Genomic DNA, 26,381 nt, shown 5'->3' with positions numbered 1-26,381 from the left:
TTTATATATGCTTTTCCTCCTTTTTATTTTTCTCTTTTTGCAAAACATGATTTTGGAGCTGTCAATGATGGGGAGTGATGACCCACCACTTTCAAAGAAACCATTTGCTTTATCAAATCTTTATTATGTTTTCATATAGACAATTTGAAACAAAAAAAAAGAAAAAAAAAGATGAAATTTTCAAATGAAACATTAAAGAAAATATCTATAAACCAAAATCATAGAACAATTAAAAAATATATATTTTTAATAACTTTTTTAGTTTCATTTTTTTAAATCATTAATTTTTTTTTTGTTTTAACAAAATTTTAAAAACCAACATAGATGAAGACACTTTTATGATGTTTCTTCTAAATTATAGTATTATATTTGCTGGACCCCATATGAAGGATACCGACATACACCTCTTTATATATTTCTTTGGAGGTTTCGATATTTTGCTTTCTACTGTAGTAATTAACTAATTATTATTTGTGCTCTTTTCATCTTCTAATTTACTATGTTTTTCATTTATTAGGTTATCTCATTTAGGTTACCTCATGTAAATGAGAGAAGACAAGTAAATGTTGGACCAAGTTAAGCTTTTAATATTTATTCGAAAAAGGTTATCTCTTGTAAATGCTTTTTTTGTGTTGGTAGTTGATATCTCATTTTCTTGTGCATTATTTCAGTGTGCCCTTCATGTCGTCAATGTGATGTTTTTTATTCCTTGTTTTGAACCATATCAATCATATCCTCCTGTGTGATTCATTTATTAATCTGAAATTTTTTTTTTATAATTTGCGATAAAGCAAGCATATTTGCTTTTAAAATAATCGTATTGTTTGGCTTAGTTGCATAGTTGTTACTTGTTAGTCATAGATTCACAAATCCATAAACTTCCGTCTTTCAAGACTTTCGTATGTTTTAGTCCAAATCAAGGCAAAAAGGTCAAGTAAATGTCAAAAGAATATTGTTAAAAAAAATGTCAAAAGAATACAAGTGTCTAATCATAATACAGGGTTTTATGAAATTACCAACTCTCCTCATCCCCTGTTATTTGTCCACCTTGTTATGTCTTAGCTAAACACTTTGAATTATTAGTGTAAATCCTTTTGCTTGGATGGGAAAGATTGTTTTTAATTAATAATAACTAGATTCTGACCCGCCCTGTAAAGGGCGGGTATATTTTTTGTTTTAATTTAAAATTCTCATATTTATGTCTTTTTGTGATGATATTTTTATTTTTCTTTGTAATCATATTTGTGTATAAATATTAATCAAAATATATTTTATTAAATAATAGCGATTTAAAAATTGATTCGGTATATGCTCGGTTAGGACTGGGTTGCCGGTCGAACTCGCCAATCTGCGGATTTCAATTTTGTTTTGGTCAAAAATATGACCCGCACAACCCACAAACAAATAATTTTCACCGGTACCCGCCCCATTTAATTTTTTGGTTATCTGCGGGTTATAAATTTTTTAAAAATAATTATGTAATTTAATTAGCATAAAATATAAAAATTATATATTTTTAAAATTTACAATTGTTTTTTAAATTACCATATTTTTAAAAAAGTGTTCACTTTTTTAAAAAAAAATATTTTTTGAGTCGGCGGGTACCTGCAATAAAAAAATTTACCAACCCGCACCCACCCCAAGTAAAATACTCATAACCCGCATCCGCAAATCGATTTTTTCAAATAGTTGAACCAAATTTGTGATCCGCCCTTAAAAACAGATATATTTTTTGTTTTATATTTTAAGGAATATAATTTTTTATAAAATCCAGATTGTAACCAATTATATCTCTGAATATTTAATTTTTCTGTAGGATATATTTAATTTTTTTTTCACATCTCTAAATTTACAAATATATCTGCAAAAAATATACACAATTTGAAATTGAGATAAGTATGATAAATAATTCGATATAGATAAACAACAACAAAAAATTTCATGATAAGGAGTTCGATATACAAAAACTATGACATTCCTAAAAAGTAGGAATTTATCACTATGAAACTTATTTGTTGTTGTTGCACTAAAATTCTTTTTTGAGAAATTTAATTCTGTTTTTATATATATATTATCAGTTCCAAATTATAATTCTTAAAACCTATCAGTGATTTCGTGACAAAAAAAACTATCAGTGAATATAATGAAAATAAGTTGATAAAATATGTAATTATATGTTCTTTTGTTTTTGCTCCAAAAAGAACAATGTTTTTTGTTGTACCATTGGTGTCCGCAAAACTATATTACGTCCGATCCGGTTTTCTATCGTGGTCCGATAATTAAGTTTCATGTGAGAAGAAGTTCAAAGAAATGGGTCCCACCCATTCCTATATGGGTCATATAAGAAACAAATGAAGTTTACGTATTAAATTGTTTGGTTTATATAAAAAATCAGTTTTTTTTTTAATTGGACCTAACTGATATCAGTTGGTCATACAGCAAAATTAATAGTATTGACTAGATTTTGACCCGCCCTTAAAAGGGCGGGTATATTTTTTGTTTTAAATTTAATTTTTGATATTTGTTTTTTCTTTCTGATTATATTTGTATATTTTTTGTAATCATATTTATGTATAAATTTTAATCAAAATTTATTTTATTAAATAATAGCAATTTAAAAATTGATCTGGTATACGCACGGTTAAGGGTTGCGGGTCAAACTTACCCGCTGACCCGCCAACCCGTAGGTTTTCAATTTTGTTTTGGTTAAAAATATGACCCGCCCTGGTATATTTTTAAATTGCTATTTAAATATGACCAGCCCTCTATATTTTTTGTTTTACATATTTTTTTTATAAATTTAATTTTCATATTTGTGTCTTTCTTTGTAATCATATTTGTATTTTTTGTAAGTTTATTTGTGTTTTTATTTGAAATCATATATGTGTAAAATATTTTCTTTTTAATTATTACTAAGAATTTTGATAATTATATTAAATTAGTGATATTACATAACTATACACTTGTGCCATAGCCATTTTATATATTAATTTTGTATTATACTCATAAATAAATAAATATTAATTCTGAAAATAACAAAGTATAATACAATTTTGTTTATTAATCAAATAGTAATTAAATAAATGCAAGTTATATGTTTTTCATTAAATTTTCATGATTTGATTTCATATATAATCATAATAATAGCATTATTATTACACATAATATTACAGAAAACAAAAATATTAATGAATTATGTAATATGTTTTGCAATAAATTTCATCATTTGATTTTATATATAATGAATTATAAAATGTTATTACATATAATATAACATATGCTAAAAATGAAAGGGCGGGTAACATATAATGAAATGGGAAGTAACATATTTTTGCATCTTTATTTAATACATGTTTAATGTTTGATTAGTTAAAAATAATACATGCAGTTATTATTGTGGCCACCGATTGTTAAGGGTGTAATGTGGTAGTTACCCCAAAAATAATATGATATACAGTTAGGATATAAATGTTAAGCATCGTGGTTACAGTTAGAATATAAAAAAGTACATTTAGTTGAAATAATTAGTTAGATTCTGATCCGCCCTTAAAAGGGCGGATATGTTCTTTGTTTTACATTTTTCCTAGAAATATAAATTTTATATGTGTTTTTCTTGTGTAGAATAATATTTAAAAAACTATTATTAATTTTTTTTGATAATTGTATTGAATTTGTGATGTTGTGTAACTATACACTTATGTTATAGCCTTTTGACACATTAATTATTTTTAGTGGGGTATGTATATAGTTTATAGACTAATTAGATATAAGCAGTATTTTCATACCCGATCTAGACCCGCGGTTAACCCGATAAACCTGGTTGTAAAATATATATTTAGTAGATGTTTTTGATTAGTTATAAAATCATTTGAAACTTTAATAAGATATAGTTTACAAAATGAGTAGATGCATGTAAAATCTTTTTGTTTTTATTTTTGTTTTTTGTTTATTCTAAATAGGTTATAGTTTGTTGATAATGATAAATTTTGTACTTGTGCATGATTTTATATTCTGCTAAATAGGTTAGGTTAAATAGGATAAATTTTATCGACCATCATATTTTTATAAATATATAAAGTCAACATTTTCCGATTTTCAATTGGATATAGTTCAATTATGATTAATTATTTATATCATGATTAATTGGACACTGTTCGATTTATTTTGAGTATTTTTTGAAAAGTTCTTATCAATAGATATACATCATAAGCAGTTATTAACATAAACTGTGAAAAGAATTTGTGTCCTAGTGGAAACAACGCACACACCAGTTCGCAAATTCCGGGTTCGAAACGCTCCAATGATGTTTTTTAATTTTTTTTCACTAATGGCACAAACGTAAATTGCCTTATCTTCTTCCCCTGTCGGATTAGGTTTCCCAGAACAGAGTTTAACAGTCCTCATTGTTTTTCTTATAAAATCCATCGATTGTTACGCGTTCTTGTTGATTTTTATGTTTTATTCTTTAAGATTTGACATATAATATTGTGTATACTAAGCAACACCAAAAAGTGTATACTGAACCTAATTCGAACAAAGAGCAGTCCGATTTAGTGGCCGATTCACTCTTCCTTTTGGTTTTTAGGGTAACTTGTACTCTGTTTATATTCTCAGTAACCGTGTTGTTTGCTCCGGCCTTCTATATGAGATGATAATGAGAAATCATGTGCAGGATCAAAACCCAATAATCCAACTGGTTTTTTAATCAACTAAACAGACTCTAGCGTTATGAGTCTTGAACATCCCAAGCGACTGCAAATGAAAACCAGTAGTTTCTGAGATACACGAGAATTAAGAGAGAAGAAGAAGCATAAAGAAAGTGAATTAATGATGAAATGATTAAAGCAAAGGGAAGAGAGAAGCAAAAGAAAATTAATTGTTTTTGCTATAGAAAAATAGAACGTGGTTAGTGTTATATTTAATAGATGCAGTTATATAAAAATCAGTTTAAAAAAAAATGGACATAACCTTTTATCAATAGGTCAAACATCAGAATTAATAGAATAGATAGTCTGTCCAGTTCTATCAGCCGTGGATAATACACCTAATAATTTGATACTACTATTTAATATCAGCTCAACATCTACATATTAAAAAATAATTAAAAAGAGTATATTCATTATTTTGGGGATAAACTTTCAGATCAGCAGTCTTGTGTAGTTTTTTTGGAGGTTCTTACGTATAATAGTTTTGATTTTTTGTTTAAGCAAGAGTGTTGTTGGTGGATAATGATATAAAAGTAAATTACGTCAAATCACATAGGAGACACGTTGCCCAAACCTAACCCCTACACAAACTAGATAGACATAGTCACATTACCTTGTCGAAAGCAGTTTTCATCTTTTGCGTATTTTTAGCCTAGGAATCATGAAAAGAAACATAGAAAAATGTAAACAAACTAGTAAAAAGCCGCTTGTTATTGCTGAATACTACCAGTCTCCGTCTATCCATCTCTTCCCAAGAAAAGAAGAACAAAAAGCTTCAAATCTCAAAAATCACAAGGGAATGCTATTTGCGTAGATACAGACCGAGCAAGGAAGGAGATGGGAGGAGTGACGTCTTCGGTGGCGGCGAAGTTCGCCTTCTTCCCTCCGAGTCCTCCGTCTTACAAGGTGGTCATGGACGAGGTGACGGGACTGTTGCTTCTCGCCCCTTTCCCACACCGAGAAAACGTGGAAATACACAAGCTTCAGACCCGAAGAGGCACTGAGATAATGGCCATGTACGTGAGGCACCCGATGGCTACTTCGACGCTGCTTTACTCGCATGGAAACGCCACCGATCTGGGACAGATGTATGAGCTCTTCATCCAGCTTAGCATCCATCTCAAGGTTAATCTCATGGGTACATCTTTCTTACTTTCTTTTGAACCTTCAAATTCTTTTTTTTTTTTTGTTCAAATTCTTACACGCACACACACCCTTTTTTACTTGTGTTTGATTGGTTTTTGATGATATATATATATATATATATATATATATATATATATAATATATATATATATAAAAATCAGTATATATTCTTTCTATTTCTTCTCTAGACAACTGAGAGACCAAGTTCTTTTTTTGTAAGATTATTTGTTGGTTCTGTTTTTCTTGTGTTGGAAAAACAGAAAAAAGTTTTTTGGTCAAATGTTAATAAGACTTCATATCTTAGCTCTGCTTCAAATTAGTTCGTGCTTGCGATATTATTTAGTGCAATCATGATTTGCTTTCTTGTGTTTGCAGATATGATTACTCCGGGTATGGACAATCAACTGGAAAGGTTTGTCCCTCTTACCACCATCAACCTCAACTGATAGCTGGATTACATTATTCCATTTAGGACTAAAATAACATTTTGTTTCATTCTGATGATTGAAGCCGAGTGAGCAGAACACGTATGCTGACATCGAAGCTGTTTATAAGTGTCTTGAAGAAACCTACGGCTCTAAACAGGAAGATGTTATCCTCTACGGCCAGTCTGTAGGTAGCGGTCCCACATTACATATTGCTTCCCGCTTGCCTCTATTGAGAGCCGTCGTTCTCCACAGCCCTATCCTCTCCGGTTTAAGAGTAATGTATGCCGTTAAGAAAACCTACTGGTTCGACATCTACAAGGTAATTAACTAGAAAGAATTGCTTTCATTTCTTCCTTAGTTTTATCCCACTCTCCCACATGTGTGTTTTTTATTTGCAGAATATCGACAAAATCCCATACGTCGATTGCCCTGTTCTCATCATTCATGTAAGTTAGTTAGTGTTGGCTTAGGCTTTTGAGATACATTTTCAGGTTTAATTTTTGAGTTTATTAAATATATATATGGATGGTGCAGGGAACTTCGGATGAAGTAGTGGACTGTTGTCATGGGAAACAACTATGGGAACTGTGCAAAGACAAGTATGAGCCGCTTTGGGTGGAAGGAGGGAACCACTGCGATCTTGAACAATACCCTGAATACATGAGACACCTCAAGAAATTCATCACCACAGTAGAGAGGTTACCCTGCCGGAGCAGCAGTGGTGTGAGAGAAGATGGACCTACTCGGAGGAAGAGTGTGGAGAGGAGAGAGAAGCCGAGACAGAGCACAGAGCGTAAGCAGCTGCCGCCAAAGAGTCAGCAGTGGAAGAAGAGTAGTATTAGCAGCAAGCTCAGGATATCTTTTGATCACCAACATCTGGATCGGTCTAGGAGAAGCCTTGACTGCCATGACAAAACTCGGAAGAGCAATATTGACACGCACATCAGATTGAGAGGGGAAGGAAGAGTGTGGACAGGGTAGGCTCCGAGTAGTGTGAATGATCCACATTTTGCTTCTTCTTTTTGTTGTTTTGTTATTATTATATTACGTTTACCTTATAGATGATGAGTACATAATTGTTCTCTACCGAACAAGTAACACGTGGCCGTGACATTGTTTGTAATTTTTATGTCTCCTTGCAAAACTTGTTGTCAACAAATTATAGGGCCTTCAGTTTTCCTAATGGTTTGGCTTTGGCTTATTACAAGACTGGGATATATAGCACTTTAAGAACTCATTTCTCCCTAGAAATCAATGGTCTTTGTTATCAAATTATAGGATCCTTTTTGGCTAGTGTAACAGAGACCAAGACAGATCTCTCTATCAGTGTAGACACAAAACTATGGCTGGAACTGGAATGCGTGGAGCATAAATGCTTAATTCTACTAACATTCCTCAAAAAGTATTCACTTATCTAGGCTGACAGACAGCAGAAGAAGACAGAGCTTAACAGTTAAACCAGAAACGAGACCATGTTTAAGGGTTTTGCTTTGCTTTATGATAGGGCCGTCGTGTCTATTGTCTGGCACTCAACAACCAAAAAAAACTTACAAAGCTTATCCACCACGCCCTTCATTATGATCGTTGCTTTAATAAGACTGAATCAACAACATCTGTGAAAGCTTTTCTTCTACGCAGTTACACTTTGAGAAGGAGTCCTCTTCTTACCTTTCTTAACCTCTGCTCCACCATTTTCTGCCTGCTCTGCCTTCTTCTGGGCACGGATCATTGCTCGCCTTGCGCGCGGTCGCATCTCTCTCACTGTACGAGGAGGCATGACGAATGGCTCGAGTGGCTTGTCCCCAAAAGGATGTTCATTGCCTTCAAATATCCTCAACTTCCGATCTCTGTCCTATAAAACCCACATGAAGAAACCAAAAAGAAAAAAAAACTCAGAATGTTATTGTTGGCAAGAAACAAATCTGAACAATGCAAAGCAAATTTATCTAGGAACTGATACTAGCACACAAACAGGCTAGCTAAGCTAAGAAATGTTATCCCACCGAAGAAACAATTTGACTAAATAGCCAAACTAAGTGGCCACCAAAACCATCTTCCTCTAAATCATTATTTGAAAAAAAACAAAGGGTGACAGACATGTTATAAGGCATCAAGCAGAATCTCAAAGGCTGACTCATGAAGGATTCTAAAGTGTAAGAGTAATTTCAGAAAACTAAGAGAAAAAAAGTTTCAGTCAAATGTAGTAGACTCACATCACGCAAATTGTTACTAGGAAGCATGCGCCAGACAGCCTTGCGGATGACCTCAGTGGGGTCTTTGGCCATCTGATCTTTCAGACTCCGTTCTTTCAGGTGTCCAACATATCTGTAAGCAAACAAACAAAGAGGGATTAACATTAACTAGAAGAAAATAGCCAAAAAAATCATGATAAAAAAAAAGGTAGTAACCCGGTATGCCAGCGGTAGAACTTGTCAGTGAGCTTTCTACCAGTGATGCCGATATCCTTAGCATTGAGAACAATGCAAATATCACCATCATCGCGGTTGGGACAATAAGTAGGCTTATCTTTGGCTTGAAGCACTGTTGATATCTGAGATGCTAGTCTACCCAGTACCTTTTTATATCAAAATGAAATCATTCAGATTTAACACAAGGATAAGGCAGGGGAAGCCCTGCTGCTTCTAATGTTAAAAAAAAAAACTAGGGACTATGGAGCTTAACACAGGAATAAAGAGAGAAGAAAGGAACCTGGCCTTTGGCATCAAAAACTCGCCAACGAAGACCGTCGAGATTGATACGCTTTATACCCGCCACAGCTTTCTGCAAAAAACAGGAAGAAATGTTCAAGGTCAATGCATAGCCAAAGGTCCTATTTTGAACAAGTTTGTTGCATCGCACATGAATCAAGTATGAAGGGGAAATGTTACTAATGAACAAGAAGAAGGCAGGCCTCTATTGAGAAACAAAGTTTTTAACTTTTTTTAATTACCTTTAAGTTGCCAGTGAATGAGGCAGCTTGAGTGGCCATTGTTGTTCTCCGAATAAGTTCCTGACCAACTACAATCAATACAGAGATACATTCACCCTTTAAAACTCAAATCAATTTAGAAAGTCGAGAGAGAAAGAGAGACGACTCACCGGAAGCGACGGCAAGGGAGTAGAGTGGGTTGGAAACGCACAAAGGGTTTAGGAGAAGAGACCCCCCCACACCAAACATAGGCACGAGGTGTTGGGCCTGAAAGGTCCATTAAATTGCCCTTTGGGTCAGATAAATTGCATCTTTATTGACAGTCAATGGCCCATTTACAATGGGTCAAACTAAAAGAGGAACAAGCCCAATACAGTATGATTATTGGGTCTCTTGGCCTGCTGCATAGTGAATGGGTCAAACTAATAAAGTATGATTATTGGGCCTCTTAGGCTGCTGCATCACGGCTTGGCGTGCGTGTGGGCGTGCGTGAGAGATGGAGAGACCGTTGAGTCATGAGATCTTCGTTACGCCTGGAAAACGGAAGGAAACATATTTTTTTTTTAAGAATCTGATGGTACAAATGAATGAAGGAAGGAAGGAAGGGAAGCTGGATCACCAACCAGAAGTAGCTTCTTGTTCCCATGGCGGCCACCGGATTTCATATGCTCTCTGGCGTCATCGGAGAGAGGCACAAGCTGCTTTCTGTTGGAGTAGTGCTACCCCCGGGACGGCGATTCTCCGTTTCTGCTTTTAGCTCGAAGCAGAAGCAGCAGAAGAGCTTCAGGGAGTACCTGGAGGCGGCTAGGGAATTCATCAGACCGGAAGACAACAGCCCTTCTCGCTGGTTCTCTCCCCTCCTCCTCGAAAGCAAGGCTCGACGTGACCGCGCCCCACTTCTCCTCTTCCTACCTGGTTAGTTGAGGCTAAATTGCTCTCTAAATTCAGAAACCATTTAATTTAGTTTAATTATGATGATGACTTAGTGGTTGGTGTGTAGGTATCGATGGAAATGGACTTGGCCTAATCAGACAGCACCAGAAACTTGGACAGTGAGCTCCCCCTGCCCCCCCCTTTCTTCTTTCGCAATTTTGTGATTAATTGTGCTTTTGTTTTCTTTCAAGGATGTTTGATATCTGGTGCCTTCACATTCCACCCACTAATCGTACTTCATTTTCAGGTATTGCTTTCTCTTTACTGTTTTACATTCTTATTTCTTTTTTTGCTAATTCATGATTAGGTTTCATATCTACCACTTACTGATGAATGCTTTTAGATCTTGTCCGGATGGTCGAAACCACTGTCGAATCTGAAAGTCAGCGGTCACCGGGCAAACCCATTTATCTTGTTGGAGAATCTCTCGGTGCCTGCATTGCACTTGCCGTCGCTTCCTTCAATCCTCATATTGATCTTCTCCTCATTCTTTCTAATCCAGGTGACTTGATATGCTTAGCCTTTCATTAATCCATGAACATTTGCTTACATGGTCTAAAGAGTATTGTTGCATTTGCAGCTACATCATTTGGATACTCTTCCCTCCAACATCTTCCTCCCCTACTCAAACTCTTTCCTGACCAACTTGCTTTTGCATTTCCTTCTCTCTTAAGCTTGATTCCAGGTATCCCTTCACAAATTTTATATCATCCCACAATTTAGTTTATGCATCTACAGAAACTCCGATCAAAATTTGGTTCACTTTTATTTGATTCGTAAACATGTGTGTGTTTGGTCACATATAAGACATGCTTTTTGAAATTTCAAGGTGGCCCTTTAAAAAGAATGCTTGCTCACTGGGTCAGGGGGCTTCCGGAGAACGAAACAGCTGCAAACATTTATCAAGATTTGGTGACAGCTTCGACATTCACATCTGTAAGTCAAAATCTCGTTTATGGTTTTTCCAATCTTGTCAAAATGGTTTAACAATCTGCTTATGCAGTTCCTAGCTGATACATTTGGGAGAGAAACACTTTTGTGGAAGCTCAAGTTGCTTGATTCCGCTGCTCTTTTTGCCAATGCACATCTTCATCTTGTACAAGCTCACACTCTTATTCTTTCCAGGTTTCTGACACCAATCACTTCACTCTAATATTCATGGCAATTTCCACCGGAGTAGGTTGAGCTTAACTTGTTTTTGCCAACCACAGCGGAAATGACCATATATTACCCAGTAGATATGAAGGCAAACGACTTCGCAAAAAACTGCCTAAATGTGAAGTCCGTTCTTTCAAAGACAACGGTCATTTCCTTTTTCTGGTATATATCAATCTCCGCTCCGCTGCTTTCATTTGAATACAATGGCCAAATATTCGTGAACATCTCTGTTTGCTTTTGGATATGACAGGAGGACGGCATTGATCTGGTCAGTATCATTAAGGCCACTTCTTTTTACCGGCGTGGACGTCATCAGGATTACATCTCCGACTTCATCCCACCAACCTTGTCTGAATTTAACAAATGTTATGGCGTCAACAGGTTCCTCCTAACATACATATAATGTCCCAAATTTCTTGCATGATAACAAAAAAAGAAAACTGATTGTTTGATCTTGTAACGAGTAGGCTCCTTGAGATGATCATGGGCCCTGTGTTTCTGTCGACTACAGTTGATGGGAAAGTGGTGAGGGGGCTTGGGGGAATACCATCGGAAGGACCTGTACTACTAGTTGGAAATCATATGCTACTGGCGAGTGACAAAATATCACTCCCAGGTCAATTTGTTCACGAGAGGAACATCAATTTGCGGCCCCTAGTGCATCCCATGATGTTTACAAGAAGGAGAGATGGATTACTACCTGATGTGTCTTTTTACGACACTCTCAGAATGTTGGGGTCGGTGCCCATCTCAGCCACTCATCTTCACAATCTCTTGTCTGCAAAATCCCATATTCTGTTGTTCCCAGGAGGCATCCGCGAAGCTCTACACCGCAAGGTCAGTAGTTTTCCACTCATTGGGTTTCCGGCTTAGAATCACATAAATGAAAGCAGATACTTTGGACATCTGAATATGGTTGTTAATATATATATCAGGATTAATCACATAATTGTGTTGTATTGCTGCTATCGTTGTCGTGGTAGTGAAAACAAGTCATCACAATTTAGTCAATTACAGGGAGAAGAATACAAGCTGATGTGGCCAGAGAAACCGGAGTTTGTGAGAGCTGCAGCCAAATTTGGAGCCAAAATAATTCCCTTTTGTGGGGTTGGAGAAGATGATTTCTTAAAAGTAAGCACAATCACATTTTATTCTAGTGCCCAACCATGTGCATTATTAATATATAGCTGGTGTGACTAAGTAACGAATGCAATGCAGGTAGTTGTGGATTATAATGACCAGATAAAGGTTCCGCTTGTTAGAGAAGTTCTAAAAAGAGTAACAGCGGAAGGTCCAGAGGTGAGGTAATGTGAATAAGAGAGCAGCGTACGTTGTTGGTAATTTAAATTTAATGTGTGACGCATGCCATGTGTGGTGTTTCAAAGGGGAAGCATAGAAGGAGAAGAGGGTAACCAAGATTTCCACATGCCAGGAGTGATACCCAAGTGTCCTGGGAGATACTATTACTACTTTGGGAAGGAGATAGAGACGGGAGAGGAAGAATTAAGGGACAGAGAGAAGGCAAAGCAAGTGTACGCCGAGGTAAGGAAGGAGGTTGAGAGATGCATTGAGTTTGTGAAGCAGAGAAGGGAGGAAGATCCTTACAGACCACTCTTGCCTCGTCTCCACTATCACCTGCAGCACGGTCTCCTCACCCAAGTCCCCACTTTTCCCTTTTGAATATCTTTACACAATCAATCAAAGTTTAATTTGGTGATGGTAGTAGTACTGATATCAATCTATATATAACATTTGGGCTCTCAGGATAACAGCATCCCCACATACATTGTCAGATTTTTCATATACCCAGTTTTTGGGAAAACAACATATCCTATTATAATATGTAACTAACAGAGAGTTAACAGTTCAGTGTTGTATCAACTCAGGAATGAGCTTGAGAAGAAAGGAGAGCTCTCTCTCAGAAAAGTTTGGCTTTGGCTTAGTATCATGAGCATCTCTATTGGTCATCTCTCTCACAGCCTCTGTTATCTCTTCCACATGATCAACTATGACTCCTTCTATTCCCATCAAATGCTGCATATACACAGCCTCAGCTACATTGTTGAGCTTCCCGTATGTCATCAGGGAGAGTTTGGATTCTTTTATCCTGTTGACCACCGCTGGGTTTCGGAAAACACCCTTCACCTCCGAGACAATCCCTTGGAGGCCTCCCTCTATACATACTTTGATTGCTTCCTCCAGCGAATTCCTTCTCACGTCGTAGTACATCTCTGTTCCTCCGTTTGTCAAGAAGAACACCTAATTTTTTTTTCCATTCCACAGCACATAAGCTAATAAGTGGAAAGTTTCTAAGCTTTTTGGATGCAAAACAAAGATGAAGGCTACTTACAGGGTAGATGCTCTGCAACTTCCTGGCGAGGAGGGCAGCATCAGGGTGAAAGCTGGAGAAGATGATGGGTCTGTCTTTTCCATAATCAGACACAACCTGTCACATTCGTTTGTAAACTCAGTGAGTCAAACCAAACCTAATGAGTAGTAATGACATTCACAGTCAAAAGTATTTGTACCTGCAAGATCGGGAGGAGAAGACGGGAGAGGTGGTCGGAGGAATAGACAAGGTTGTCGTCAAGCTTGAGCTCGATGTTGAAACCCAACTTGGGGTCAACTTTCTCAAAAGCCTCCTGAAGAGTACAGTGAGAGTCGTCTTGTTGGACGCACCACTTGAGGATCTTTCCTTCCTTGGACTTCCTCAGCAATGGCTTCCCGCTCTTCTCTGTTTCCCTTTGTTTCCCATAGGACATGAACTCGGACGAGCTAACCTCCGTGACCCTCTTCTCGTAGACCACTCCCTGTTCCATTCATTATATTTCTTTGTTATAATAAATAATCTCTCAGGGCATCAAGAATCCAATCCAAAGCTGCTAATTACTAAAAGGGCGTGTCTTACGTTATCTTCAGAGTAGATGAAGTCGTCGTGGAAAATGACTGGGCAGCCATCTCTGGTGACCTGTGTGTTTGATCAAAAAGTAATTTATTTATTTTTACATTTTCCAGAACAAAAAAAAGTCAACGAATATAAACTCCCACGTGCTGTAGCGGGCGGCGGTCACGTGGAGAAACAAAAAGAAGAAGGAAGCAGCGAACCGACACAGAACAAAACAAAACATGGGAAAGTCCAGGAAAGAAAGAAACCTGAACATCGAATTCGATAAAGTCGAGAGGGAGTTTTGAAGCGGCATTGAAGGAGAGGATGGAGTTTTCTTTGAAGGCAGAGAACCTTGGATCCGGGGACTGCAACATGTTCATGCCGTGACCTCTATGCCCCACCACCAGAAACTTTGGGATCTTGAAAGAGCTTAGACCACCAGGGGAGAAACGAGAAGCGCAGAGGGAGGGATTCTCGGGGAAGTTGTCGAGGCTTGGCACTTCCGTTACATGAATTGCTTTCAGAGACATTTTTTATCTAATGTATAGAAAAATCAAAAGAGGAGCTAGGGAGAAGAAGATTTGTTTGATGAGTTCAGAGATGGACTTTGGGTGAGGGTTAATATATTAGAGAGATATGATAAAAGAAGGGAAGACGAAGATGGGATCTTGGAATATTCTCTGAGGATCACCACGTCATCATTTCCTAATAACAGTCAAATTATCCCTTTTGGATATTCGACTCTCTCTTTCCTGGTTGCTTGCAATTGATAGATGTTGACACCTTTTCTTTCCTAGTTTAATCTTTGGGAATATTCCAACGCATATTATTATCCTCCAAAGTCCAAACCCTCTATTAAGTAAAAACTAAAAGGCTTTGGTGAGAGAAGCAGAGCCAACAAGATCATAGAGACTATCAGCTTGTCCTTAAAGCCAAACAGGGCCTCGCCCCCTTGTTGAATTTACCTATACAGTCAAGTGACAGATTGTTACAAATCAAATTCACCGGAAACAATAATTGTCTGACATGGTGATGTCAACCGATACAACATCCAATATTGAACTATTGTCAAGACAGACCAAAGAGTCTCTATTCTCAGCTACAGATAGCTTAACGTCTAATGTATATATTCAATTTGGTAACGGTGTCCTCTCCACAAGCTCAAGTTACTGTAAGAACCAAAAACAAGTGGATCCACCAATGAAGACAAATATCCCAAATAACCTCAGCAAATAGATTTGCATCACAAACAGCTGCAACATCGGATTGAAACAAATGCATATGTACTTGCATTCCAGTAATATCAGGTCAAGAGGCAAAAGAAAAAAAAACACGATGTAGCTCGTCAAACTATCCAGATATATGAGATTATGATTTTCCAAAAAAAAAAAAAGCAGCCGACCATGAAATCTTGATTGAGTTTGACTAGAGCTAGCAGTAATTTTGTTCCCTCTAAACTCTACCAAAACCAACTTACAAATACGGAAAACTGATATATAGAGAGAGAGAGATTTGGGGGGAGGTTATATTCGGGGAAGATGGATCTCTTGAAGGAGTAACGATCTAGCTTTGTTAACGTTGGTGAACCAAAGGCAAATATGATCCTCAAGATCCTTGAGTTGATGAGTGAGGTTAAGGTGGGTCTTGTGAAGCTGTTTCAAAATCTCTTGAACTGAATACACGTCCCTCCCCCTCTCCAATCCAAGCCGAATGAAAAGCTTGTCGTATTCAATCCCGGTGTGGAGGCGGGAGACAAGACGGTCAATGGTGTCGAGATCTTTGTTGAGCACAAAAGTACCCTTGGCAGCAGCATTGAGCTGAGAAATGTTAGTTAACTCCTTCTTCTTGAAACTGTGAGGGAGGTAAGGACTGCACAGGGGACCTGCAAAAAAAACAAGCAAGGGTAGGGAAGTGCATTGAGAGGCAGAAGCAGCAACCAAAACAACAGCAGCAAGAAGAAGATATAAGGGCGAACCAGCAGTGGCATGGTGGATGAGGCGGACCCGTGATCTAGACTTACGGAGACGGGTGTCGAGATTGTGCTTAAGCTGAGAGAAGCATAATTGAGTCTCTTGAAAGCTGTGAGAATCAGGAGATGAGAAAGGGTTTTCAAAAGTGTCGAGCTTGAGGAAGACGTCGAATGCCAAGTTACAGAGAGACTCGTCAATGGCGTAGGAATCACCGTCACCGGGGAGGATGCGGAAGAGGTCAAAGAGGGGTGTGTAGAGGTGGCGAGCGCTGTGTACACTTTGGTAAAGATTCAAACAAAGGCGTGTGGCGGATTCGCTGTGTTGGAAGTAAGTGGAGATGAGATGGGTGAGTGAAGTGGGCTTGGCGTGATCGAGAGCTGCTTGGACGCATTCCTTGTTTGGTTGGAGAATCTGAGAGAGAAGCAGCTCGGTCCGGTCATTGATGTCGGGTTGGATAACGGGAAGTTGATGTTGGGAAGCAGGTTCAACGACATGAACCAGTGAACGTATGTCGTGGTAGGAAGGAGTCTGAAAAGCGTGAGCCAACTCGTGGCTGAGATTAAAGGTAGGCGAGAGGTTGTTTCTGGAGGAGGAGGCCACCCCGTCTGTACAAGCCAGCCAGAGAAGAAACTCGTTTAGGCATTTCAACAAACACGTGGTGTGCTGTGCGTTTTTATAAAAAAAAAAAGCAGAAGTAGAAAAGCCGAGTTATATTACCTAAAGATGATGATGGATGATGAGGAAGAGGGTCGTCGGCGGGAGAGGCTGGGTTGAAGGAAAGGCAGGGCGGCATCTAGAAAGTGGAGACGAAAATAACAAATTTGATGATTCATAAATGGAATGGGAAAGCTAGTGAAAGAAATGACTTTGATGCTCCACACTTGTGCTTGCTCATCCCAGAAACCCCCAATCAATCAATGGTTTCCCATAATACTACTGTAATTATAATAATCTAAAACCACATTAGTTCGCCGCCATTAATCTCTCAATATCTCAAATCTAGTAACTATCAAGAGGCCTAGGGAGAACCAATAAAAAATCAAACCACAAGTCTCTTTTTTTTTTTGTCTTGTTTTGTTTTGTTCCACTGTTTCAGTTCCCGAGAGAAAATGATTAGATTATTCATAAACTTGCTAATTAGCGGTGGAAAAACTGTTCAGAAGTTGATAAGATTATACTACTAGAGAGAGAGAGAGACAAAAAGTCATCGGGTCTCTAAATAGATTCTCGCTGGAGATAAGGGTAGCAAGGAGAAGAGATCGAACCTGATTCTCTCTCTGAGGCGATGATGGCCTATTCTGGAGTCACTCATCCTTCTCAGGTTACTTCCCTTCCTTCACTTGTGCTTTCTGTAAATCTCTCCATAAATACTAACCAATCGACCTCAGTTAATACTTGCTAGTACCTAAGCACACCATATGTTATACAATTCTAGGCTCTTCTCACATACATTTCCTGTTTTTAATAACCGATCCTGACTGTTTTCTCTGAATTGTCAAATCCTCTCTCTCCTCCATTCAGCTTCAGCTATCGTGGGGGAGGAATTTGATATTGGCGTACCAGAGCATTGGTGTTGTCTACGGTGACCTCTCTACATCTCCTCTCTATGTGTTTCCTAACACATTTATCGGCAAGCTGCAGCAGCACAAGGACGAGGAAGCCGTATTTGGTGCCTTCTCTCTGATTTTCTGGACCCTCACGCTCATTCCCCTTCTCAAGTACCTTCTTGTACTACTCAATGCCCATGACAATGGACAAGGTCCCCTCTCCTTCTTTTTTTGCTAATCTCTTCTGCTTTTTTATTTTTAAAAGAAGACTCTCGGGATGTTTTTTTTTTCTTCTCTTCTCTTCAGGCGGAATATTTGCTCTCTATTCGCTGCTTTGTAGGCATGCTAAGCTTAGCTTACTTCCTAACCAGCAAGCTGCTGACGAAGAGCTCTCAGCTTACAAGTCTGATCCCTCCACTGATTCCTCCCCCTTTAAAACAATCTTTGAGAAGCACAAAAGGCTCAGGACTGTCTTACTCCTTCTTGTCCTTTCTACTGCTGCTTCTCTCGTCATAGGTAACGGGGTTTTGTCTCCAGCTATATCAGGTAGAGTATTCAAGACTTTAGTCTTCTTTCTTTTCTTTTATTATTGTTTCATTTTGGGACCGAGACTATAAATCCCTCCTTCTTTCTTCCAGTTCTGTCTTCCATGTCAGGTTTGCAAGCTACAGAGAAGAAATGGACTGACGGTAATATAATACTTATTTCTTCCACCACGTGTTTGATTACATCTTCTGCACTTTTCTTTTCTTTTGGTTCGGTGTTTTGTTTTGGAGTTTGAAGGGTTTTCTCTTTAACCAACCACTGCAGGCCAACTTCTGCTTCTTACCTGTGTCATACTAGTTGGATTGTTTGCTTTCCAACACTCTGGTACTCACAGGGTGGCTTTTATGTTTTCACCCATTGTCATCATCTGGCTTATTTCTATCCTCTCCCTCGGTTTTTACAACATCATACACTGGAATCCCAAGATCATCTATGCAATTTCCCCGCTTTATATCATCAAGTTTTTCAGAGTGACTGGTCAAGATGGCTGGATTTCTCTTGGAGGGATTCTTCTTTCTGTAACTGGTACTTCTGGTTCTCGATCAAGACATAACCATAAAATATTTCTTTTCTTCTGAATCATTTATGAGCTGGTTCACTAAATTGAAGATTATCACTGTCTCATCAGGTACTGAAGCTATGTTTTCAAATCTTGGCCATTTCACCTCTGTCTCAATCAGAGTAAGTGGAGGTTCCATGTCTTAGTTCTTTTACCCATGAGTTCTCAGCCTTGTCTAGTCATCCTTCATCATATGTCCATCCCAGCCTTGTTTTGTTACATTTTACTTCTTTTGGTTCTGTGCAGCTTGCTTTCGCTTTCCTTGTGTACCCATGTCTGGTTGTACAATACATGGGCCAGGCAGCTTTCTTATCAAAGAACCTCGGGTCTATTCCCAACAGTTTTTACAGTTCAGTCCCAGGTTTGTTTACTCTCACACCAGTTTTTAAAAGTTCACTTGTTTCATTTACGCAATGCCAACTTTATATGATTTTGATCTTCTATGCAGATCCTGTGTTCTGGCCTGTATTTGTTATTGCTGCACTTGCAGCCATTGTTGGCAGTCAGGCTGCGATAACCTCCACATTTTCAATAATCAAACAATGCCATGCTCTTGGATGCTTCCCACGCGTCAAATTAGTCCATACTTCAAAACATGGACACATGTATATCCCGGAGATCAACTGGATCCTCATGATCCTGACTCTTGCAGTAACTATAGGCTTCCGGGACACAATTTTGATTGGAAATGCCTACGGTAAACTTTCTATTCACTGGAATCTATTTTTTTTTATATTTTCTCTCTTCAGGACCTGATGGAGGTTTTCTCGTTACTAACAGGACTCGCCTTCATGATAGTAATGTTCATCACAACGTTTCTCATGGCTCTTGTCATAGTCGTGGTATGGGAGAAGAGTTGTTTTCTGGGGGCTTTGTTCCTTGGAAGTCTATGGATAGTCGAAGGTGCCTATCTCTCAGCGGCGCTCATGAAACTTCCACAGGGTGGTTGGGTGCCTTTGGTGCTGGCTTGCATATCAATGACCGCTATGTATGTGTGGCACTATGGTACTCGAAGGAAATACAGCTTTGATCTCCATAACAAAGTTTCACTGAAGTGGTTGCTGGGACTAGGACCTAGTCTTGGGATTGTCCGTGTGCCCGGAATAGGACTTGTATACTCAGAACTTGCAACAGGAGTTCCTGCAATTTTCTCACACTTTGTGACCAACATCCCGGCATTCCATAAAGTTGTGGTGTTTGTTTGTGTGAAATCAGTGCCAGTGCCTCATGTATATCCTGAAGAACGCTTCCTCGTTGGGCGTGTATGCCCAAAGCCTTATCGTATGTACAGGTGCATAGTGAGGTATGGGTACAAAGACATTCAACGGGAGGACGGGGACTTTGAGAATCAGTTGATACAGAGCATAGCGGAGTTCATCCAGATGGAAGCAGGGGAACTCCAATCTTCGGCATCTGAGTCCCACCAATCATATGATGGGAGAATGGCGGTGTTAAGTAGCGACAAGAGTCTGTCAAACTCAATCCTGACGGTTTCAGAAGTAGAGGAGAATGATGAGACGGGGAGACAAAGCAGCAAATCGATGACCTTGCAGAGTTTGAGGTCAGTGTACGAGGAAGAGTATCAGGAGGGGCAAGTGAGGAGAAGGAGGGTGAAGTTTGGGTTAACGGAGGCAAGTAGTCGTGGGATGGAGGCGTCTGTGAGGGAAGAGCTAATGGATTTGATAGGGGCGAAAGAGGCAGGGGTTGCATATGTAATGGGACATTCGTATGTGAAAGCAAGGAAATCATCGACGTGGGTGAAGAAGATGATAATAGATATAGGGTACTCGTTTCTGAGGAAGAACTGCAGAGGGCCAGCGGTAGCACTCAACATACCTCACATTAGCCTCGTTGAAGTTGGCATGGTTTACTATGTTTGATGAGCCAAAAAAGAAGAAGAAGAAGAAGAAGATCCTATTATGTGTCCTAGTGTAGCATCTTCACCGATGATGCAACATGGTGGGTGTATGCTTATTGTTGTTATATGTATACTCCTTATTATGGGTCACACACACACCGCACTATTTGTATTTGTATTTTGTTATGAATATTGTGTGATGTCTATTATGGAATGTTCTAGATTTACTTGTTCCCTACTCCAAGTTACTTGTTCCCTACTCCAAGTTATTAGACTTTGTCTCCAAGCTATGTAATCCTATATAAGGAACTCATTACTCATGGAATAATAACAATTCATTCCTCTCTAAGTCATACGACTCTCTCTCTCTCTCTCTTTAGTTCGATCTATTTCTAAGACAAGAACACTAGGATTAGAACACGTTATCAGCACGAGACTCTAAACCCTAGCTAAAATTCGGCGATCACAAAAATCTTAATTTCGGTCGTAACTTCAAACAGCCATATCTCCCTAACCGTAAGGATCCAGACGGCGAGTAATATATCAAATTGAAGCTCTTGACGAGACGAATCCAGCGCCGCAGACCACGCATCAATCCGACTCCAGACGCGCCGTCACCTCCCAGTGCAAGCCGCGCCGTCAAAGATCATCCAAAACCCTAATAGCCGCCAACTCCTTATCTCTTTTAATTTCGATATCTATTGTACTTAGATCTCATACTAATCCAACTTTGAAACTTTCATTGTTGATTATTAAAGGTTTCTAAAAGAGGAACCAAGGAGAAAAGATCGGCAAAGATTAAGGTAAGATCTCAAGAACCCTAATCTTTACTTGTGGTTCAAGCAATTCGGATTTCAAACTTCTCTTCATCTTAAATCCGATTTAAAAGGTTTTGCGATTTGATTTGGTTGATTTTAGTTCTTGTTTTATTTTAAAATCAAAACCCTAAACCCTTAATAGTTTTACATGACTTTAGTTTTGTATGGACAACAAGTGATACCCCTTTAAGGATGACACGCTATATGTCCAAACAAAACATAAGGTTAATGTTTTCCACATCTTTTGGTCGATGATGCACACCATAGTGTGGCTAGACCATGATTTTCTTTTAGGTCAATGATGCATACCAATAGGTATGACTAGACCATATGAAGTAAAGGTCGATGATACGTACTCTTAAGTACGATTAGACCATAAAACAAAATCAATGGTCGATGATGTTCACCCTCAGGTGCAACTAGATTTTTCACCTGTGATTCACGGTGATCATCCACAATGATCCGCGTTGATCTATGATCCATGATGATCCTCGATGATCTGCGATGATCTACGATGATCAGTGATCCAAGGTGATCCACGGTGATCCTCGATGATCCACAATCACCGGTGATGGATGATGCGCACCACAGTGCAGCTAAATCACGATCCGTTTTATTTGGTCGAGAAAGTGTACCGAATGGTACTACTAGACCATTAAACCGCATGGGTCGATGTAGCATACCATATGGTATGGCTAGACCATGCACTCGTCCATCCCACTATTTTCAAGGGATTTACAAATCAAACAAGTTGATTAAGAGATTGATGAGTTATGAGAAAATAAATTTCTAAAAGAATGCAAACTGGCCGTGTGGCCCTCTTATTTGTTTGCTGGCCGTGTGATCCTGATTGAATAATAGCCGTAAGGCATTGATCACGCAAAGATGGCCGTGTGATCATGAGTGGCCGAAAGGCATTGATTACACACACAAGCCGTATGGCTTATTGTTTACATACTGGCCGAGTGCCTTTTATTTCTTGGATAGCCAATGGCATCAGAAATTGTATGTACTAACACTTAAATCATTTTGATATGATTTCAGATGTTGAGATTCCAACCCATGGACTATGATACCCTAGATATCTCTGGAGAGAACTATCTAAGATGGGCAATAAATATCTCGGTTATACTAACGATAGAAGGTCTTAGTGAATGTATCATCAAAGATGATCATGGAACCGAGAATGAGAAATATAAGGCATTAACAGTAATGCGCCATCATCTCAATGTGGAACTGAGAAATCAGTACCAAGATATACAAAGCCTTCGATGCCTTTGGAAAGAGTTAAAGTCCAGATACACTAAGGTGATATTACCAAAGGCAAGGCATGAGTGGATGAGCCTCAGTTTCCGGGACTTTGGGTCCGTGGAAAAATACAATTATGCTCTATCTAAAGTAGCTCATACACTGATGTTTTATGGTGAAAAGTTGACAGAGGAGAAATTACTTGAAAAAGTTTTCTCCACAGCAGATCCAAAAGATCTATTCCTACAACTAACCTATCGAGATAAAGGTTTCACCACATACAACGATCTGTTCTTATACTTATCTCAAAATGAACAGATGAATCAGATGAAAGATGATATGAGCGGCTATGAGGCAGATAGTGATGATGAAGAATCCATGGGAGCCACGTCCAAAGTAACAGATGGAGTGGCCGGCTAGACCATTGTCTAAAGCCTTTAAACATTCTGACTTCATACTTATGATTTGGTGTTTTGTCATTCAAAATTTCATAGCATTAATAAAAGTTTTTCTTTTATCTTCATTGATTAATTTGCTTGAAAAATATTTTTGATTGACAAATGAGAATGAAAACTCGAGAAGAGTATGTCTAGACCACCACGCCTAAGGCATGGCCTTAAGAGGCACGAAATTTATCACCTAAGACCCATTGAGAGAGACCCAAAATCCCCACTGGCCGTGGACAAGGATACCACAGTAACCGTGGTTGTAGATCCAATCATGGCCGAGGAGGGAGTAAAGGTCGAAATGGCATTACAAGCCACATCAAAATGGTTTCAATAATAAACCAATGGGCAAAGCAAAGAAAAAGGAAATGTTCCTTTAGCTTATGAAAATCGCCAAAGGCATACATATCAAAGAGGTCGAGACTACATTCTCCCAACTGATCTAATACTATGCTAAGGATCAGTGTGATAAGGCATAAAAGCCTAGGTAACCAGTAAGGTTCACCAACGGATTTATACACTTTATGGCATGACCGGATTAGCCATCCTGGTCCGAACTTGATTAATAAGGCACAAAGAGTTATCCATAAGATCTCACGTTGTGAAACATGTACACAAGGGAAACTCAGTAGGCTTCATTGTTCCAAGCAACACGAAAGTATAATCTGATCATAAGGGTAGTGAGGACAAAACCCGTGATCATGACCAGACCACAAATTCGTGTATCATGATCTAAAACCATGCTGGCCGTCCAAGCATTACGTTTAAGTGAGGACAAACAAACGTATTTTATAGCATGTTCATGAGGGGGAGAATAAACACTCCGTGTGGTCCATGACCATACTATAAAACCCGAACATGATAAGCCTGGCCGAAGGCCATAAGGCATTATAGCTTGACCGTATAAGGCATAACCTATAAGGTTGAGACTTCAAAAGTCTATAAGCTTGGGTACACCACAAGAATACATGTATGAAAGATAAGATACATCAGACCATATAAAGTGAGCATAGATATTCCCGTCTAAAGATGATAAAGGGTCATAATCCAGATATAGACCATCCTAAGATTTTATGAATAAACCACCACATACCTATGTGCCATCTAGGATGGAATACATCATCTAAGGATGAGATGAAAATCGGGAATATATGTTGGATAAGAGAACATGATCTTTCTCCCACGAATTCAATGAGACCATGAGCCAAACAAAGGTGATCATATTGTGGCCAAGGTACACGGATTACATACAAGATGAATCCGACTATCCAACATCATGGAGAAAGCTATAAGCTGGTAAATAGAAAGTAAAAGTGGAATGGTTTTAACCATCCTAGTCTTGGCAAAGATCCTCGGACCAGATATATATGTACTGGACGTCCATAAACAAAGAAAGAATGATAGCCAGACAGACCCGAAAGAATGACTAAGTCATACCAGCTTAGCACCACTATATAAATGTCCTAGTAGAGACATAATCAAGTTGCTGTAAAAGTCTATACAAGATAGACCAGTATGTTCCATATACAAGGAACCTCGAATAGAAAGAGATAAGGTGCTCATAATGATAGATCCGGGTTCATGAAAGAGAAACCATACTAGACAATGAGATAAGACCGGCCGGTCCTAAGGTACAGGTATCATACAATGTAGCCTTGCAAACTACAAAGTATTCAATGATCCTGATAATAACAAAATCTCAATCGATTGTATCATGTCTAGAACGCGATAGAACGCGATGGAACATTATATAAGGTGTCGACACATACACACATGGGACGTGGAGTTAAACCCAAAGAATGTATGAGATGGGCGTATTGGCCAAATACATAAGATAGACGCCATCTAACCAGTGAACAGATGAGTCTTGTGAGGAAAAGAAAATCGTGAGCTGTAGAACATGAAAGTACAGACAAGTGGTCGTACATTATGCTACATAAAGCATTCAAAAGGAATGGCTTGATCACACAAGGATACTCACAGGGACTAAGGAACAAGGAAATAAATTCCTAGGTGGTGAATGCTACTACCCAATAAGAAAAATAAAGAATTGGACATCTAAGGAAGATGTAGTAGACATTGGATATATCACTGGATATAAAGGTAACATAAGATACCTTGAGAAATGAGAAAGAAGTTCTCATAGAACAACATCGTTCCTGCGTTGTTCATGGACTGAAATGCAGCTGCATGCGTGTATGTACACACGATATGATAGAAAGTGATGCTTAGTAGAAAGTTCTATAAGAACGTTTCAGATCAGTCCATATAGTAGTCAATATATTCCTTTGTTTATACTTAAAGAAAAGATGATTAAGATGATTGATTCTTGGAAAGGCTATGAAGAGACTACGATGATCTATAGTAGAGATCATTAGCCGTATATGAATGTTAGGATCTATGATCCAACGTACCAAGAATAGATTGATCAAATGGTCTGAGAATCCATCAGATTCATGACCAAAGGAACCATACCGACTAGGATCATGTCCGACCTAGTTCGACCTTAATCATCATTGGTCCCGACACAATCCCCGTCCAGCTTGTTCCGACCAGTTCCTCTAGGTCTTAAATCCGACCTAAACCATCCAAGTGAGAGGAACGTCCTATTGACCAAAAGTGGCTTAGTTTTGATTAACTTCAAACTATAACACAATAGCCACTTCATGAACAGACCGTGGACACTAAAAGTTCATAAAGAGTTTTGGTCAAAGGATATGAATAAGATATATAGTGGACAAGAACATAATCCGGATGGATTATGGATGATGTCATGATCCGGACAGATCATGGACATACAAAGACATTCATGGTCGAATTTATCTAAGAGAGATAAACCATATGATCCGAATGGACCATGAATATCATGAAAGCATTTTGTTGATGCAGGTTACCAGTCCGATCCACACAGTGCTAAGTCCCAAACCGCTATGTTTCACATATGGAGGCACGACCATTTCATGGAGAACCCAAGCAGACTATCAGCCACATCATCCAATCACTCGGATATATTGGCGATCCATGAAGCAAGCAGAGTGTGTCTGGTTGAGACTCATGACACACCATATTCGACAGCATGTGGAATCATGGATGGTAAAGACGAGCCGACGAGTTCTCTTACGAAGACAATGCGGCATGCATAGCTCAGCTCAAGATGGTTACATCAAGGGTGACAAGACTAAGCATGTTCTCCCCAAGTTCT

At 38.6% G+C, this 26,381-nt stretch overlaps 6 protein-coding genes across 8 annotated transcripts; 3 read left to right on the top strand and 3 right to left on the bottom strand.

Moving 5' to 3' along the window:
• Positions 1 to 5,259: 5,259 nt before the first annotated feature.
• On the top strand, positions 5,260 to 7,481 carry LOC108811347 (uncharacterized). Of its 2 annotated transcripts, none has more exons than XM_056988340.1 (5): positions 5,260 to 5,845; positions 6,228 to 6,264; positions 6,363 to 6,599; positions 6,679 to 6,726; positions 6,815 to 7,481. In XM_056988340.1, the coding sequence occupies exons 1-5, from the start codon at positions 5,544 to 5,546 to the stop codon at positions 7,259 to 7,261; spliced, it is 1,071 nt and encodes a 356-aa protein (XP_056844320.1). In that variant the 5' UTR covers positions 5,260 to 5,543; the 3' UTR covers positions 7,262 to 7,481. The 2 variants fall into 2 exon arrangements, with proteins under 2 accessions (XP_056844320.1, XP_056844321.1); XM_056988341.1 differs by having other exon boundaries at positions 5,633 to 5,831.
• Positions 7,482 to 7,644: 163 nt separating this feature from the next.
• LOC108811349 (uncharacterized) lies at positions 7,645 to 9,473 on the bottom strand. Its single transcript, XM_018583392.2, has 6 exons — positions 9,380 to 9,473; positions 9,231 to 9,298; positions 8,990 to 9,061; positions 8,689 to 8,855; positions 8,494 to 8,605; positions 7,645 to 8,132 (listed from the first exon to the last, which is right to left on the bottom strand). The coding sequence occupies exons 1-6, from the start codon at positions 9,456 to 9,458 to the stop codon at positions 7,911 to 7,913; spliced, it is 720 nt and encodes a 239-aa protein (XP_018438894.2). The 5' UTR covers positions 9,459 to 9,473; the 3' UTR covers positions 7,645 to 7,910.
• A 307-nt stretch (positions 9,474 to 9,780) lies between these two features.
• LOC108811344 (phytyl ester synthase 2, chloroplastic) lies at positions 9,781 to 13,084 on the top strand. Its single transcript, XM_018583387.2, has 13 exons — positions 9,781 to 10,124; positions 10,210 to 10,261; positions 10,334 to 10,389; positions 10,486 to 10,644; positions 10,723 to 10,827; positions 10,972 to 11,078; positions 11,146 to 11,267; positions 11,354 to 11,462; positions 11,551 to 11,681; positions 11,768 to 12,137; positions 12,318 to 12,431; positions 12,519 to 12,604; positions 12,686 to 13,084. Exons 1-13 carry the CDS (start codon positions 9,854 to 9,856, stop codon positions 12,978 to 12,980), a joined length of 1,977 nt encoding a protein of 658 aa, XP_018438889.1. The 5' UTR covers positions 9,781 to 9,853; the 3' UTR covers positions 12,981 to 13,084.
• On the bottom strand, positions 13,018 to 15,037 carry LOC108811345 (glycerophosphodiester phosphodiesterase GDPD1, chloroplastic). Its single transcript, XM_018583389.2, has 5 exons — positions 14,454 to 15,037; positions 14,209 to 14,268; positions 13,829 to 14,110; positions 13,651 to 13,746; positions 13,018 to 13,559 (listed from the first exon to the last, which is right to left on the bottom strand). The coding sequence occupies exons 1-5, from the start codon at positions 14,715 to 14,717 to the stop codon at positions 13,167 to 13,169; spliced, it is 1,095 nt and encodes a 364-aa protein (XP_018438891.1). The 5' UTR covers positions 14,718 to 15,037; the 3' UTR covers positions 13,018 to 13,166.
• A 488-nt stretch (positions 15,038 to 15,525) lies between these two features.
• On the bottom strand, positions 15,526 to 17,189 carry LOC108811348 (UPF0496 protein At3g19330). The gene is made up of 3 exons (XM_018583391.2): positions 16,875 to 17,189; positions 16,163 to 16,762; positions 15,526 to 16,069 (listed from the first exon to the last, which is right to left on the bottom strand). Exons 1-3 carry the CDS (start codon positions 16,948 to 16,950, stop codon positions 15,711 to 15,713), a joined length of 1,035 nt encoding a protein of 344 aa, XP_018438893.1. The 5' UTR covers positions 16,951 to 17,189; the 3' UTR covers positions 15,526 to 15,710.
• A 118-nt stretch (positions 17,190 to 17,307) lies between these two features.
• LOC108811343 (potassium transporter 4) lies at positions 17,308 to 23,256 on the top strand. Of its 2 annotated transcripts, XR_008935438.1 has the most exons (10): positions 17,308 to 17,478; positions 17,679 to 17,916; positions 18,011 to 18,250; positions 18,343 to 18,393; positions 18,515 to 18,775; positions 18,879 to 18,931; positions 19,056 to 19,170; positions 19,258 to 19,506; positions 19,590 to 21,305; positions 21,426 to 23,256. XR_008935438.1 is itself a non-coding variant. In XM_018583386.2 (9 exons), exons 1-9 carry the CDS (start codon positions 17,443 to 17,445, stop codon positions 20,687 to 20,689), a joined length of 2,343 nt encoding a protein of 780 aa, XP_018438888.1. In that variant the 5' UTR covers positions 17,308 to 17,442; the 3' UTR covers positions 20,690 to 23,256. The 2 variants fall into 2 exon arrangements, 1 of the variants encoding a protein (XP_018438888.1); XM_018583386.2 differs by having other exon boundaries at positions 19,590 to 23,256.
• Positions 23,257 to 26,381: the final 3,125 nt, after the last annotated feature.

Source organism: Raphanus sativus, chromosome 6, assembly GCF_000801105.2.
Source record: "Raphanus sativus cultivar WK10039 chromosome 6, ASM80110v3, whole genome shotgun sequence".
NCBI lineage: Eukaryota > Viridiplantae > Streptophyta > Magnoliopsida > Brassicales > Brassicaceae > Raphanus > Raphanus sativus.
Note: the sequence above shows the minus strand (reverse complement) of the source record. Positions and strands in the feature narration are given on the sequence as shown.

Excerpts from the sequence above, each read along its gene's own strand:
- LOC108811345 (XM_018583389.2), bottom strand. The coding sequence starts at position 14,717 with ATGTCTCTGAAAGCAATTCATGTAACGGAAGTGCCAAGCCTCGACAAC. Across the intron at positions 14,269-14,453 it reads TTATCGAATTCGATGTTCAG|GTCACCAGAGATGGCTGCCC; the intron begins GTTTCTTTCTTT and ends TCAAACACACAG. Across the intron at positions 13,560-13,650 it reads AGTTGCAGAGCATCTACCCT|GTGTTCTTCTTGACAAACGG; the intron begins GTAAGTAGCCTT and ends AAAAAAAATTAG.
- LOC108811348 (XM_018583391.2), bottom strand. The coding sequence starts at position 16,950 with ATGCCGCCCTGCCTTTCCTTCAACCCAGCCTCTCCCGCCGACGACCCT. Across the intron at positions 16,763-16,874 it reads TCATCCATCATCATCTTTAG|ACGGGGTGGCCTCCTCCTCC; the intron begins GTAATATAACTC and ends TGGCTTGTACAG. Across the intron at positions 16,070-16,162 it reads CATCCACCATGCCACTGCTG|GTCCCCTGTGCAGTCCTTAC; the intron begins GTTCGCCCTTAT and ends TTTTTTTTGCAG.
- LOC108811349 (XM_018583392.2), bottom strand. The coding sequence starts at position 9,458 with ATGTTTGGTGTGGGGGGGTCTCTTCTCCTAAACCCTTTGTGCGTTTCC. Across the intron at positions 9,299-9,379 it reads CTCCCTTGCCGTCGCTTCCG|TTGGTCAGGAACTTATTCGG; the intron begins GTGAGTCGTCTC and ends TATTGATTGTAG. Across the intron at positions 8,606-8,688 it reads TTCTACCGCTGGCATACCGG|ATATGTTGGACACCTGAAAG; the intron begins GTTACTACCTTT and ends GTTTGCTTACAG.
- LOC108811344 (XM_018583387.2), top strand. The coding sequence starts at position 9,854 with ATGGCGGCCACCGGATTTCATATGCTCTCTGGCGTCATCGGAGAGAGG. Across the intron at positions 11,079-11,145 it reads CAGCTTCGACATTCACATCT|TTCCTAGCTGATACATTTGG; the intron begins GTAAGTCAAAAT and ends CTGCTTATGCAG. Across the intron at positions 12,432-12,518 it reads GAGAAGATGATTTCTTAAAA|GTAGTTGTGGATTATAATGA; the intron begins GTAAGCACAATC and ends AATGCAATGCAG.
- LOC108811347 (XM_056988340.1), top strand. The coding sequence starts at position 5,544 with ATGGGAGGAGTGACGTCTTCGGTGGCGGCGAAGTTCGCCTTCTTCCCT. Across the intron at positions 6,600-6,678 it reads ACTGGTTCGACATCTACAAG|AATATCGACAAAATCCCATA; the intron begins GTAATTAACTAG and ends TTTTATTTGCAG. Across the intron at positions 6,727-6,814 it reads GCCCTGTTCTCATCATTCAT|GGAACTTCGGATGAAGTAGT; the intron begins GTAAGTTAGTTA and ends TGGATGGTGCAG.
- LOC108811343 (XM_018583386.2), top strand. The coding sequence starts at position 17,443 with ATGATGGCCTATTCTGGAGTCACTCATCCTTCTCAG. Across the intron at positions 18,776-18,878 it reads GATTCTTCTTTCTGTAACTG|GTACTGAAGCTATGTTTTCA; the intron begins GTACTTCTGGTT and ends CTGTCTCATCAG. Across the intron at positions 19,507-19,589 it reads TTTGATTGGAAATGCCTACG|GACTCGCCTTCATGATAGTA; the intron begins GTAAACTTTCTA and ends CGTTACTAACAG.